At 43.8% G+C, this 12,480-nt stretch overlaps 2 protein-coding genes across 3 annotated transcripts; one reads left to right on the forward strand and one right to left on the reverse strand.

Annotated features, from left to right (window-relative positions):
* Positions 1-302: 302 nt before the first annotated feature.
* LOC146568000 (butyrophilin subfamily 1 member A1) lies at positions 303-8,049 on the reverse strand. Of its 2 annotated transcripts, XM_085283761.1 has the most exons (10): positions 7,891-8,049; positions 6,314-6,405; positions 6,119-6,217; positions 5,930-6,037; positions 5,694-5,852; positions 5,379-5,519; positions 5,047-5,098; positions 2,914-2,940; positions 1,592-1,618; positions 303-1,512 (listed from the first exon to the last, which is right to left on the reverse strand). In XM_085283761.1, the coding sequence occupies exons 2-10, from the start codon at positions 6,374-6,376 to the stop codon at positions 953-955; spliced, it is 1,236 nt and encodes a 411-aa protein (XP_085139887.1). In that variant the 5' UTR covers positions 6,377-6,405; positions 7,891-8,049; the 3' UTR covers positions 303-952. The 2 variants fall into 2 exon arrangements, with proteins under 2 accessions (XP_085139887.1, XP_085139886.1); XM_085283760.1 differs by lacking the exon at positions 7,891-8,049 and having other exon boundaries at positions 6,314-6,795.
* A 42-nt stretch (positions 8,050-8,091) lies between these two features.
* Positions 8,092-12,466, forward strand: LOC146568001 (uncharacterized). Its single transcript, XM_085283762.1, has 16 exons — positions 8,092-8,968; positions 9,271-9,378; positions 9,465-9,540; positions 9,654-9,810; positions 9,933-9,978; positions 10,062-10,120; positions 10,197-10,232; positions 10,359-10,411; positions 10,495-10,627; positions 11,169-11,383; positions 11,479-11,524; positions 11,606-11,671; positions 11,744-11,803; positions 11,879-11,964; positions 12,200-12,294; positions 12,382-12,466. Exons 1-16 carry the CDS (start codon positions 8,932-8,934, stop codon positions 12,414-12,416), a joined length of 1,308 nt encoding a protein of 435 aa, XP_085139888.1. The 5' UTR covers positions 8,092-8,931; the 3' UTR covers positions 12,417-12,466.
* The last annotated feature ends 14 nt before the right edge of the window (positions 12,467-12,480 follow it).

The following is a 12,480-nucleotide window of genomic DNA, read 5'->3' on the forward strand; positions in this document are numbered from 1 at the left end:
CAACCTGAATCAAATGCTTAATTCATTACCAGGCCTCTGGAGAACTTCAAGACGAGGTGACGTGTCTAAAATCTGCAGGACACTGGCCCTTGAACGCCTTGAGTACCCCCATCCCTGCTCTAGAGGAAACAGTGGGTAACAGGGAAGAACTTATAGTCAAAATTTGAGAACCCTTCATCCAAATTAGGTCAAAATCAGCACTAGACTTGCTTGCATTCATAGCAGCACACCCACCAAGTCTGAAGCAGATCAGATCCACTGCTGTTCGCACGAGCAAAGAAGAGACAACAGACTTTCAGAGATTTCTGGAATTAATAGTAAGATTTATTGAGCTAGAGAGAGGAAAGCATTGCCATGTCTTATATAGCACAAATAAACAAAAACACAGCTGCAAAAACAAGCTCATGCCTGAAAAATGTTTGCAGGAAGCTTGAGACAAAGAATCAAATAATCTATAATTCAACTAGAGGCATGCGGCAGCCCGCTCTGCAAATATCTGCCTCGTCAGCGGCACTGTTTCACTGCACTGAAGCTAAAAGTATCATCATTCACAGTGCGCTCATGCTGTAACTTTTTAATGTTTATTTGTCATCAACAATTAAAAAAAATGTAAAAAAAAAAATGAATGGATGTAACATTACAGGTTTAAACTGATCCCCAACTTTATCCAATGAAGTTTGAGAGGAGTTTAAACCCATGGGGAAAAACGTTGTTCATTCTTTAAATGCTCATTTTTAAAATATAAAGAATCAGATACTGTATGTTTCTATGAAGGCAGAGTAACAGGAAAGTGTTTAGCAGATGGACATGTCGAAAGAAGAGCAGTTCCTGTTTGGGATTTGACGAGGCACCTCACAGAAAGACTTTTAGTCCAGAAACAGCCACGCGATTCTAAATCAGTAGAATAAAAGCGTGAGCTCTGTGAGCTGCCGAGGATTAGGACTGATCCGTTTCAGTTCCAGAGGCAGGGCCCCGGGCACAGGCACCGCTGTTTCGCATCAGCAGGCCTGATCACCAGGTCTTTGACCACCTCCACAGTCCCAAAAACAGGGTACAGTTCCTCTGTGAACTTCTCGGTATAGGTGTACAGGTGGGAGCGCTTCTCCACGTCGTAGAAGGACAGCTGGCCCTGCTCATAGTCCAGATAAATGCCGACTTTCCTGGGCACCAGGCTTTGAGGTAAAGGCGTAGCGGGCACCGTCAGGGCTTTCAAATCTGTGCCTCTCTCCAGACGGAGGGTCAGGTATCCCGTATCTGTGTTCAGCGAGCGGAAGCCCTGCCTCACGGCCGAGGCTTTGGCCACTCCCAGCCGCCAGTCCCGCTCGCCCACCTCCACCTCCCAGTAGTGGCGTCCAGAGGCGTAGCCCTCCTGGCCCACAGCACACCACCAGCCATCGAAGCGTCGGGGGCATCGTGGGATGTCGCGGCGCTCCAGGCCGCACCGCATTCGTTTTTCATCATCTGAGATGAGCAGGCCTGAGTGGGCCGATTCGGAGTCCAGGGTGACGTCCTCTGTGGAATAAAAGGGCGGGATTACAAACTGCAAAATGATGTCACAGTAAGGTGAAAAACAGAAAAGAGATTTTCATACCTGCTGCATCACAAATCCAGTTCCACACTGCAAAGAAAAAGAAGAGAAACTCCGTTAGCTCATTGTTTTGTACAGTAGTTTAAAGAAGGCATGCAAAATTTACCTTCACACGATAACACACAAGCAACTTACATCCACCCCACTGTACTCAAAGCCCTGAAGTACAAAGGGGGCTGAAGTACTTGTGAAGTATTACTTTATAAGTATAAATATAACTACATGTAATTTCAAGAGCTGAAAAACACATTAATGCTTTGTACAAAAAAAATGCAACCAAATGAATTTTACGCCCACTCCCCTCACAGCCGCTGTGATCCACAGCCTTCTGTGTGCCCACTGGAAACATTTTGAAAACTAGTCCACGGCTTAAAGTTGTTCAGTGTGATCGGTCCCAACTATTATACAGAGCATGAAAAGTCCAATGTATGCATGAGTGTTCAAATATGACTATATGTGCAATTTCTTTTGACAAAAAGAAGAATAACAGCTACAAAATGAGCCCAATATCAACATGGAGGTAAAAGGAAAACTCTTTCTTGTCACAGCACTTTGTTAGGTTTACCATTATTATTCTCATTATTTGTTTCTGTTATTCTGTGCCATATTTACATTAAAATGGTGCAGTTTTTAAACTAATATATATTCTATGATACAGGTGCTCCAAGGTGGTTGTAGGAAAAAAATCCTGCTGAACATAAGCTAGAGTTTTGGATCTAGTTTATGACATTTGGCATAAACATTTTTTCAGTTAATGTTATGTGTCTGAGGATTTCAGAAAGAGCTGAGGCTACAGTTCACACAGACTGCTCAAAATTGTAAAATAGAAGAAAGGGAAAATGTTGCCTGGTCTGATAAGTCTCCAAATTTGAGTTAAGCAACATAAAGGATGGATCAATCCTGCCTTGTATCAACAGTTCAGGTTGTTACTGGTGGTGTAATGTTTTCTTGTCACGCTTTGGGCCACTTTGTGCCAACTAAGCAGCCTGTCAACCTGAGGATGGGTGGCTTCCTCTATGACTACCCTATACCCATCTTCAGACGACTGCCTCCATGTCAAAACGCTCAAATCATCTCAAATCTGTGTCTTGAGCATAGCTTCACTGTACTCAAAGGCCTCCACAGTCACCAGCCAACAGTCAGACTGTACTGACATATAGTAAAAGTGCATAATCCAGTGGCGAACCATTAAAAAAAGACTGCATTTGCTAATAATCGAGTTTAAAGTTTATCGTTACATACTATAGATTTCAGATCATATAATCCTATACAGAGACATTAAAGGGGTCATTCATTTATTCATTACAGTGAGCTTCTGGACTTACCGCCGTGGGGAATGTAGCGCACAGCGTCTGAAAGAACAAACAAAGACTGATTAAAGACAGACAAGTGTTCCACTCACAACTCAAACCCTCCTACCAGCTTGTTTCCTAACATGCTTCCAATCACATTTTTATAGATTAATTCTAATTAAATATTCAGTGGAGTGTATTCTGTTACCACACACAACAGCCACATCACCGAGTGACTCGTTTCACATCCTGATTTTGCCAAGTGGTTTTTGTGCTGACACCAACATTTTGTATGTCACCCACTCAGTCGTCTGTGAGGCTTTATAGCTGCGCCTCACTTCAGCCTAGTCGGCTACGTTTTATTTTGGCCTTAGCTCTGAAGTCAGGGTTAGTCAAACTATGATCATCAAATGTTATTTTCGCATTATTTTAATTACATAGAGAAAGATAAAAAGGTCATCAGTTTTAGCTGGTTGTAACCCGGGCAACTGAGCCTATGAAAAGTAAGACTGCCTCATCATGGAAAAATGCTAATCCTATGAGCTAATATGTAATTTAACAAAAGCCACTTTCAGCTGCTCCTTTATTCACATGGGGTCACACGGCAGGTGGCCCTTTCCTGTTGGAACCTCTCAAGGATTTATGTCTCACCATGATAATAAATGTGTACTAGTGATAAACAGGTCTGAACACCTTCACACTGGTCTAAGCTTTAAACTGACCATTAGACTAATGGTAGAATTACTGCAAAGGTAGAATATTCTTTATTTATTTGATGAACTTCTTGTTTTAAAATGTGAAGTAAGTGACTAAGCCCATAAATTTATTAGGAAAATAATTACTGAGGTCTTGGGCTGTGATATATAATATAGACACTGATAATATCTGTGTCGTGTCAGCCTCCGATGACTTCTTTCACCGCTTCAGGCAAAAACTGGATAAACTGAGGAAACTGGATACAATGCTGCTGCTGCTGCACTGTGTTTCAGCAGACTCACACTTCTAATTAGGTAGTGTGTCATTAGTGACAGTAGCTCATTGGAAACTGTTCTTCAGTTATTAATATTTATAAATGCCGCAAAGCTGCAAGCATCAAAGAAACATTCAGTATTTTTTCTGTATTGTCAGAAATGTCGGTATCACAAATGTTCTGGAAACTTTGTGATATAGCTTTGAGGCTATAACGCTGAGTCCTACCCAGACTCTGCTTCTTCTACAGAAGGCATGTCAGTGTGACTAAGGAGACCCTCAAAGTATTCCTCAACTGCAGCGGTGTGAGCAGAGCGGAATCGCTTCAAGGCCAACCAAAAATCTTGTTCCATGGCCTCGCCGGACTCCTCCCACACCTGAGAGTTTGCTTGAACTGCTGCCAGAGCCACACTCTGCTTGGCGTGCCACTACATGACAGCTGCCTCTGGAGTCCCGCAGGAGAACCAAGCATCAATCACTGACCTGCGACCAGGTTTGTTTGAGTGTCACCTGCACTTGTGAACACGGTGTTTGTTATGGACAAACTGTGATTTGTCCAGAGAACATAACAGAGAACAGGCAGTTCCTCCCAGTCATGCTCCTCCAAGTCTCACTGTCCATGCCCATGTGAACATTAGTAGCACAACGGAGATTCCAGGTGGGGCACTCAGACACACTAAGAAGACTAGGTACTCTGAAATGTCACTGAGTAAATAAGGGCAAAAGGCAACCAGGACCTGTTTACTGGCCCAAGGACAGGAGGAAGTAACCCTCTCATGAGAGGGTTGAGCCTGAGCTAGTGCACGAGGCTAAAAATATCCCAATATTTTTTTTCTTTCAGACGAACAAAACAAAAACAGATTTATCTAACATTTGTCAAGCATATTTATCTACTTGTTCACTTTCTGCTTGACTCAGTAGTGGTATACTTTTACAATACCACCAGAATAACATGTAAAAAAGATAAAGACCCCATTCTTCATAATTTAATTAATTAAACCAAATGTATTGTCATTTTATTCCCTACTTTATTTTCATTGGCAAGGATGGGGAGAATCCCTTTTTTCACATGTGCAGAACAAGTTTTTGGTCGAAGCAGCAACAGGTATTGTACAAATGTTGGTTTCTGACTCATGACCACTTTGCAAGATCAGGATGTTTTGTTTCATATTGTTAAACTGGATGAGATCCACTCACCGATGTTCTGACTTTTCTGCTTCTTCACCAGCCACTGCTTTGTCACATCCACCTACAAAGACACGCACACACATACAGAGTATGTCAAGGTAGACAGTGGACACATTCAGGACAAGGTGAGCTGAACAAAGAGATAAACAGATTAGCATGATTGTCGTGCAGCCTATATGCAGCATGCTTGACACACTTAGCCCAGATATCGAATGTGAGAATGTCATGCAAGTGTTGTTCATGTTTCGAATCACCTAAGTTAGCATGCTTCTTATCCCATAAATTACACCACAGAGTACAAAAACATTTAATGACGATCACTTAGCGACAGATATCAAGACCTTTATGGGGCTGTCGGCGTTCAGCACGGCCAGCATGACAAGCTCCATGGCCGGGAACAGGTTGGGCAGACGGCCCCTCTTCCACTGGAACTCCAGGTCATCCAGCATCATGAGCACAGGCTCACCTGGCCACACAGTGGGCTGAAAAAAGAGGTTTAGAAACAGTTGCTTCGAATTTATGGCCAGAGCTCAAGCACAGTCCGATTATCATGAGATCATTGTCAAGGGCACGATTAAGCCTAATCATCTTTATCAGATGCAACGACGGAACTGGGTCAGACTTTAATAACCATCCATGTCCCGTAAGAAAGTCACCTGAGGTCTGCCTTTAATATTCCGGGTCCAATCCATGATGACCCGTTTATGGGGGCCCATGTCGTACTCGCCGCCTCCCTCAAGCATGCAAAGAAGGTGTCCCTTCCAGTCCTTCTTCTCAGACTTCTCATACTGGTAGTCTGATGTGATTGTCCTTGGCTGAATAAAGAATAGAGACTTTTAAGAACATCCATAAAAAACACAATTTATTTCTGTAAATGGCTGCTATCTCGTACCTGCACTCTTTTCTCCAGCACAGCAGCCCATTCCACGATGAACTCCCGGCACACGCTGGCTGTCCAGATGTCCTCTCCGGTCCAGATGTGACACAGGATATTTGATCTCTGAGGTACAAAGGCAATGCGAATAAATGCAGAAGACTCTAAGTAATAAAGAGCAAAAAGGGAGAGAGGAGAAGAGCTTACCTGGCAGATTCTGTTGAGTTCCCGGGCCAGCTCCATAATAAACAACTGACTTTCCACCAGAGGCTCCTTCTTCTCAAGCTTCACTTTTTTGCGAGACTCCTGGAGCAAAGAAACAGAAAATTAAAAGGGAAAAGAACATCATGACTTCCAGAACATTTAGCCCCCGCAGCAATTACTGTGGGAGGATTTGTATACCTTGAGTCGGATCTTGAGCTTTTTGGCTGGCTCGATGAGGAACTGCAGGCACTCTTTCATCATGCTGGCAGCTGGAGTGCGGGGCCGATGCCCTGTGGTATGATAATAAAAAAGCTTTAGCACGCTGGCACTCATTCTGTCAAGAGCTGGAGCTGACTGCACTCCGTCGCCCACACAAATCGATGAGGGTGCAGAAATGGCTAACGCGCGAGAAGGTGGCAAAAAGGTGAGGTGGCGGAGAGAGGAGCACTCACTGCAGAACTTTTATCACAGCTCTGCACTCAGAGTCCACAGAGAGCTCATTAAGATCCCCACCGAGCTATCATTAGGTGTTGAGCCCACTCGCTCAGCCCACTCACTCCGCATAGATATATATATATCCATGAGACCACACAGTGGGTGGAAAACAGAGATGTAGCAACATTAAAAAAAATATTGCACAGTAACAGGATTTCCTGCATGCGTGTGGATCGATGCATCCTGAAAGTGGGAATTTATTCCCATGGAGACGTGAGCACAGCAGAGCGCTTTTAATAAAAACACTGTGGAGCCATGGTGGGGGTGGAGGAGGAGGAGGAGGAGGGGTGGGGGGGGGTCCTTGGACCAGTTTGCTGTTGAATCAGCAGTCAGTCTGACAAGCAGAGGGGATTTGCTGTTCTTGCTGTGATGTAGAGGCAGCAGGAGAGCTACAAAAAAAAAGAAAAAGAAAAGAAAAAAGGAGGCAACAAACACTGAGGAGCACAAACTCAGGACTGAGTTGACCTTTTAGAGAGCAAATTCTGACATTCATAGGTATGCCTGCTTTCTGCCTATTGAGTATGCATATGAATTTCTTCCACCCGCATCCCTGAACTGTTAGAAACTGTTTTATGGAAAGGGGGTTGGAATCAGTTATACAGTGTTATTCAACTATAACTTCCAATCAACTCCCTTCTATAATTTTTAAACATTTATTTACACCATCATGAGTTTGCGCATGTCTGATACCAACACCAACCACACTAATGCATCTTGATTTGTAGTATTTATTAATCTCTCTTTCACTATATATGAGGGCAGCAGATGTCAAAGCGTTGCTTGTCTGTAACTGACTCATGTTTGGATGGTGGGTTTATTTCTGGCAGCGGAGGCTGAGCGTGTAGGTGACAGAGGAGCTGCAGGATTAGAGGAAATCCGGGATTATCGGTGCTGTACAAACGCAGGTAGTGACTTTCTATATTGGGAGTGAGTGACAAATCACTGCATGCAAGTTGGCATCAGAACAAACACACTGCACAATAACAGGCTCACGTTACCGTACAACAGTGTATCCATACACACCGAATTTAATTATTTGTTCCCAATTTGTAAAATATTATTCTTAATAATAAATAGAACAGAATTTCGAAATGCCAGTGTTGTAAGGTTAAAAAATGAGGCCTCTTGCACATGAAGCGATGTTTACAAAAAAGGACATAATCAAAGCAAGCGCACACATTATTCCATGTAATTAGGCCCTGTGCACTGGCAAAATGCAACCAGTTTACCAGTTGTTTTTTTTATCACCTCGCTCTAGAGGGAAATAAATAACACCTCACCTTGTAACGGATAAATTCCCTTCAGGAAGAAAACTCTACGCGGCTTTTCTGTGATGCTTTCGCGAAACTCGGTTTAATTTTTTAGTGCTCCGCCATCCTCCACAGCCTCACCGCTTCCTTCACCCATCCACAACTGCGGCACGAGAGACAGCGCGCGTGCTCTTATCAACCACCGCCTCCACTGAGCGGCAGTTCCAAAGGCGGGCCGCTAGAGGCCGCCAACTAGCTTTACAGAAACGGAAGCGTCGCAGAGTTTTTTCTATTTAAAGATTAATTTACTTTTTTTTTTAGCCCGAAAATACATTTTATTTATTTATTCCAATTTAAGTAAGTCAGCGTTAAATAGTCTAGAAAGAGCACTGCGACAGCAAACAGCCTGAGGTGGACTCGAACACACGCCTTTGTTTACCAACGGAGATATTATAGGCGAGAGACGCAAAGTACTAAGGCTGCAAGATCACCGACCAAATAACTAATACTTGTCTGCCAAATGGTGAGCTTCGCTTCTAGAAGGACCTTGACTATATAAACTCGCTGGGTCTTTATTATCGTGTCCATAAAAATCTTAAATTAACGACTAAGATTCCGTTTGTCTGTTTTCTTTTCTTCCTTTATATTCCCGTAGCCTGTATAGCTTCTGTCACGTTTGAAAATATAAATATTAGCTACTGAAGTGAATGGTTGTAAACACGAACCTACAGTTTGTTTGGTCAACAAGGCGGGGTCTGTGAAGGCAGCACGACAGGTTTACTGTCAGTCAGTGCGCAGGTGTACGTGGTTATTATTTCAGGCGCTTGTGTTTGCAGGTTCAATATTCCTTCGCTATTTATTTAAAATAATAACTTAATGACAGCAACACATCGCCCGTCCTCGCTCACGGTCTCGGGCAGGTACAGTGGAACTGGAAGGTGTTTCTCGATATGTTAGCTTCACGGAAGTGTGTACACAGCGCGCGTCCCCAGAGCGTGCTTAAATGACAGGAGGATAGAAGCGGCGCGTCTCTTATCAAGGACAGGCTCTGATCACAGCTGGACGATCAACATGGCACCCAAAGACCCTCTCCTTGGCTCCCTCAAAGGTAAGCATCAATAATAGATGAGTGATGGTACGATGCCATTGGATCACAATTTCAGTAAGCAGCTGATCGTGACGTACTCATAATAAAACGTACAACTAGAATTGGGTTTAATTTCTGACCCTGCAGCGCGCTATTTTTACGCCAAAAAAGCTTCCGCTACGTTTTTTATCATCAACACAGTCTCTGTTTTAGTGTTGATGAGTGAAATGGCGATGATCACATGGCTTGCAAAAATGCAGTTATGTCATGCTGATGACAACAGATTCAATGTGTGTTGCGTGTTTTTTTCCCTTCCCACTCAGTGTGTGTCCTGAACCTGCAGTCAGATGGAGAGACGGTGACAGATTCCAACCCTCACCTCGCCTCCTGCTGTGAGCTGCTGGAGCTGGTCCTCAGGAAGGGACTCCAGCGTCAGTATCATTATTTTGTGTAGCTGAATTCATTTTGAAGGAGACTTCTGCAGTATTCACTCAGGGTGTGTTTCATTTCTCTCCAGAGCCCGTTCTTAGTCTGGTGCACAGAGATTACTGGCACTGCTTCGAACAGCTACCCCATCAAGATGCCTGTGGCAGGTAACTACATCCTGCTTAGTTTAGCAGATGGGGAAGTTTTTTTTGTTGTTTTTTTTAGTGACAGCTTCACTCATTAATGCCCGTCACCTCTCTGTCTGTCTTCTCCCGTGCAGTCTGTCTGCTCTGTCCTTGGCAGTTGAGCAGACCAGAGTTTGCAGGAAGCTGCTCTCAGCTCAGGGCCGAGGGCGCTACCTGCTCAGGCTGGCCCTCAGCCGCAAGGTCCTGCCGCAGTTCTTCACACACCTGCTGCACACTGCCAGACTCCTGGAGGTCTGATACATGGACAGATGCATTGTTCCCCAGTGTTGAGCACACAAAAATGGGATTTTAGAAAGTGTGTTTCTCTAACAGACTTGCATAGTTGTGATTAACATTGTTTCTCTTTCCTTCAGTGGTACAGCCCAGATTTATCAATTCTCAGGAATGAGGAATTTGTGGGTGAGGTTACAGCAGCTTGAACAAAACTGAGGAAGTTCTTGTCAACAACAAAATCTTAAGAGCTGCTGTTCTTCCTCTTCCAGAACCTTTCATGTCGCTGCTGCTGGTGCTCTCACACATGGACTTCAAACTGGACATGGAGGTCAGAGCTGCTACTGTGATTTTTTCCAATCACTTTGAACTCCAATCTAATAAGAATTTTCTTTTCTTGTATACAGAATTGCAGTTTTCTGGATGAGAGCTGGCTCCTGCCGGTAAGAGCATCACAGTAACACTGTTATTATGTTATTTGTCTTTGGATATTATATAAATCCATAGAAGGAAAAAAAAACTACAATCTTAAGGAGGTGAAAGACTGACTGCTGGCTGTTTGTTTTTAGGTGTGTGAGATATACGAAGTTGTGCCCTGCCGGGAGGTAGGGTTGGTTCTGAGGTTAGTATGTTCCAGTCTACAAATATTTCCATTACACTGAGCACGTGGGCTAGTAAAAAAACATCTATGGATCTGCTTCTTAGGTATCTCAGCGGGCGCGTCTTTGTTCTTGACCTGATTCCCGGCAGTCAGGCTGACGTCGACAAGTTCATCGGTGCTGGTGACATCCTCGATGAGATCAATGGGACCTCGCTGAGGAATTCTAAAAGTGGACATGTGAGAAATCCCTCAGATATACAGTGCCGTACTGCATTAGGGCTGTTGTGATATTGCATTTTCATGACACAATTATCCAGCAAAACGAATTCATGTTAAATATATCATGCAATATCCGTGGATATTTCGTGTTTGTGGATCATCTATATTTTGATAAATGCCTTAGATCCAGGTGGGGCAGTCTCCGTGAATTATGTTTTGCAGATGATGACATTGTGACCTATAGTGAGAGTCTGGAAAGATGGAGGTACGCACTATAAAGGAATGAAAGTTGGTGGGAGCAAAATGGAATACATACATGTGATGAGAGGGAGACAGATGGAAAAATAGTGCACAAGGGAGGTGAAGAAGACAGTGCAGGCAGGGTGGAGTGGGTAGAGATGAATGTCGGGGAGGGATTTTTGACAGGATAGCAGCAAGAGAGTATTGATAGATAAATATAGATAGATGTAGATATTTAAGCTTGAGCTGCCAGGCGGGATGCAAAGGTGCTGCATATATATACACTTCTTTACCAGACCTTTTTTACTTGCACTCCCAGGCCGGTGCAGTTCTGTCTCGGTTTAAAGGCTGCCCTTTGTCCATCCGTGTTATAAGATGGAGGGCCCACGACGGAACAGTGTATAGACCCCTTATCAAATTCCTGCGGGCCCTGAGGACAGAGAACCCCACCCTGCAGCTGGGTCCTGCTCCCTCCCAGGAGACAGCAAGCAGAGACCAGAAGCCTCCTCCATCACAGTGTCTCAAAGAGGGAAGGCAAGTGTTAACACGCCATCGCTGCGATCTGTATTCAAGCTGCCGTCATGATGTGACATTTGAGAAATACATTCTGAACAACCTCTGTTCCACAGGATTGTTTACATAGTGCAATTCTTGGGAAAGGCAAACATTGGAATGGTAAATGACAATTTGTTTTTACAGCATTTTCAAACATTCTGCACACACCTCCTGTAACTGTCATTTGTCTGCCTCTCTCAGTTTGGAGGAAAGGAGGTGCTCCAGCATGCAATCCCACAGGTGTTGCAGAAAAACCTACCTAGCAAGGTAATGAAAGCTGTTTCCCCAATTTTCTGCAAAGCACTTATATATGCATAACCCATTTAATTTTCCCTGCAGGAAGTGCTTTTAGATTTGAAGGAAACACATTTGACGTGCACAGACAGAAACAGTAAATTGGTAAGTAGATCTCTCTCACAAAGATTTGCCTGTACTTTAATTCTCCTAAAGTTTTGTCTTCATTTCTCTCATCAGGAGTTGTTTGAGCACCATTATCCCGAGATTTCATGTGTAGGGAGATATGCACAGCCAGACTACACAGCATTTGCCTTCTGTGTGGCGTAAGTATCACATTTTATATCAAAGCCCTTCACTGATATTGCAGTACATCCTGGCAAAATACCATAATCTAAGCTATTTTATTATTAAAGGCTTTTCCACACATTCCTGTTAAACTAGGCTGCTTGTAGTTTAGATCGCACTCCTCCTACGACAGGATGTCATGATGCAATATACAAGCCTAGTCATTGGCTGGGCCCCCATGTCATCTAAGCACATGATTGGCTGTGTTCACAGAGACTCCCCAGAAACCCCTCAGTCCACAGGCTTTTGCTGTGTGGTGCTACGAGCCAGCAGCATCAAGGAGTGCGAAGACATCGTCTGCAGGATTGGTGAGGCATCACGGCTCTCAGACGCAGTCATGTGCTTACAGGCGTGTCACTCAAACACTAAACACTTGTATTTTCCCCCACCTACAGCCACTGGGTTCAAGCATACGGAATGGTTTGTATGACAAACCAGCTGTGACCAACTTTGTGTTGTAAATAAAAGATGTGTATTGACCATATAGACCTCTT

The sequence above is a fragment of the Mchenga conophoros genome, linkage group LG8, assembly GCF_057382185.1.
Source record: "Mchenga conophoros isolate Kocher_MC1m ecotype Shallow Benthic linkage group LG8, M_conophoros_male_GT1.1, whole genome shotgun sequence".
Taxonomy (NCBI): domain Eukaryota; kingdom Metazoa; phylum Chordata; class Actinopteri; order Cichliformes; family Cichlidae; genus Mchenga; species Mchenga conophoros.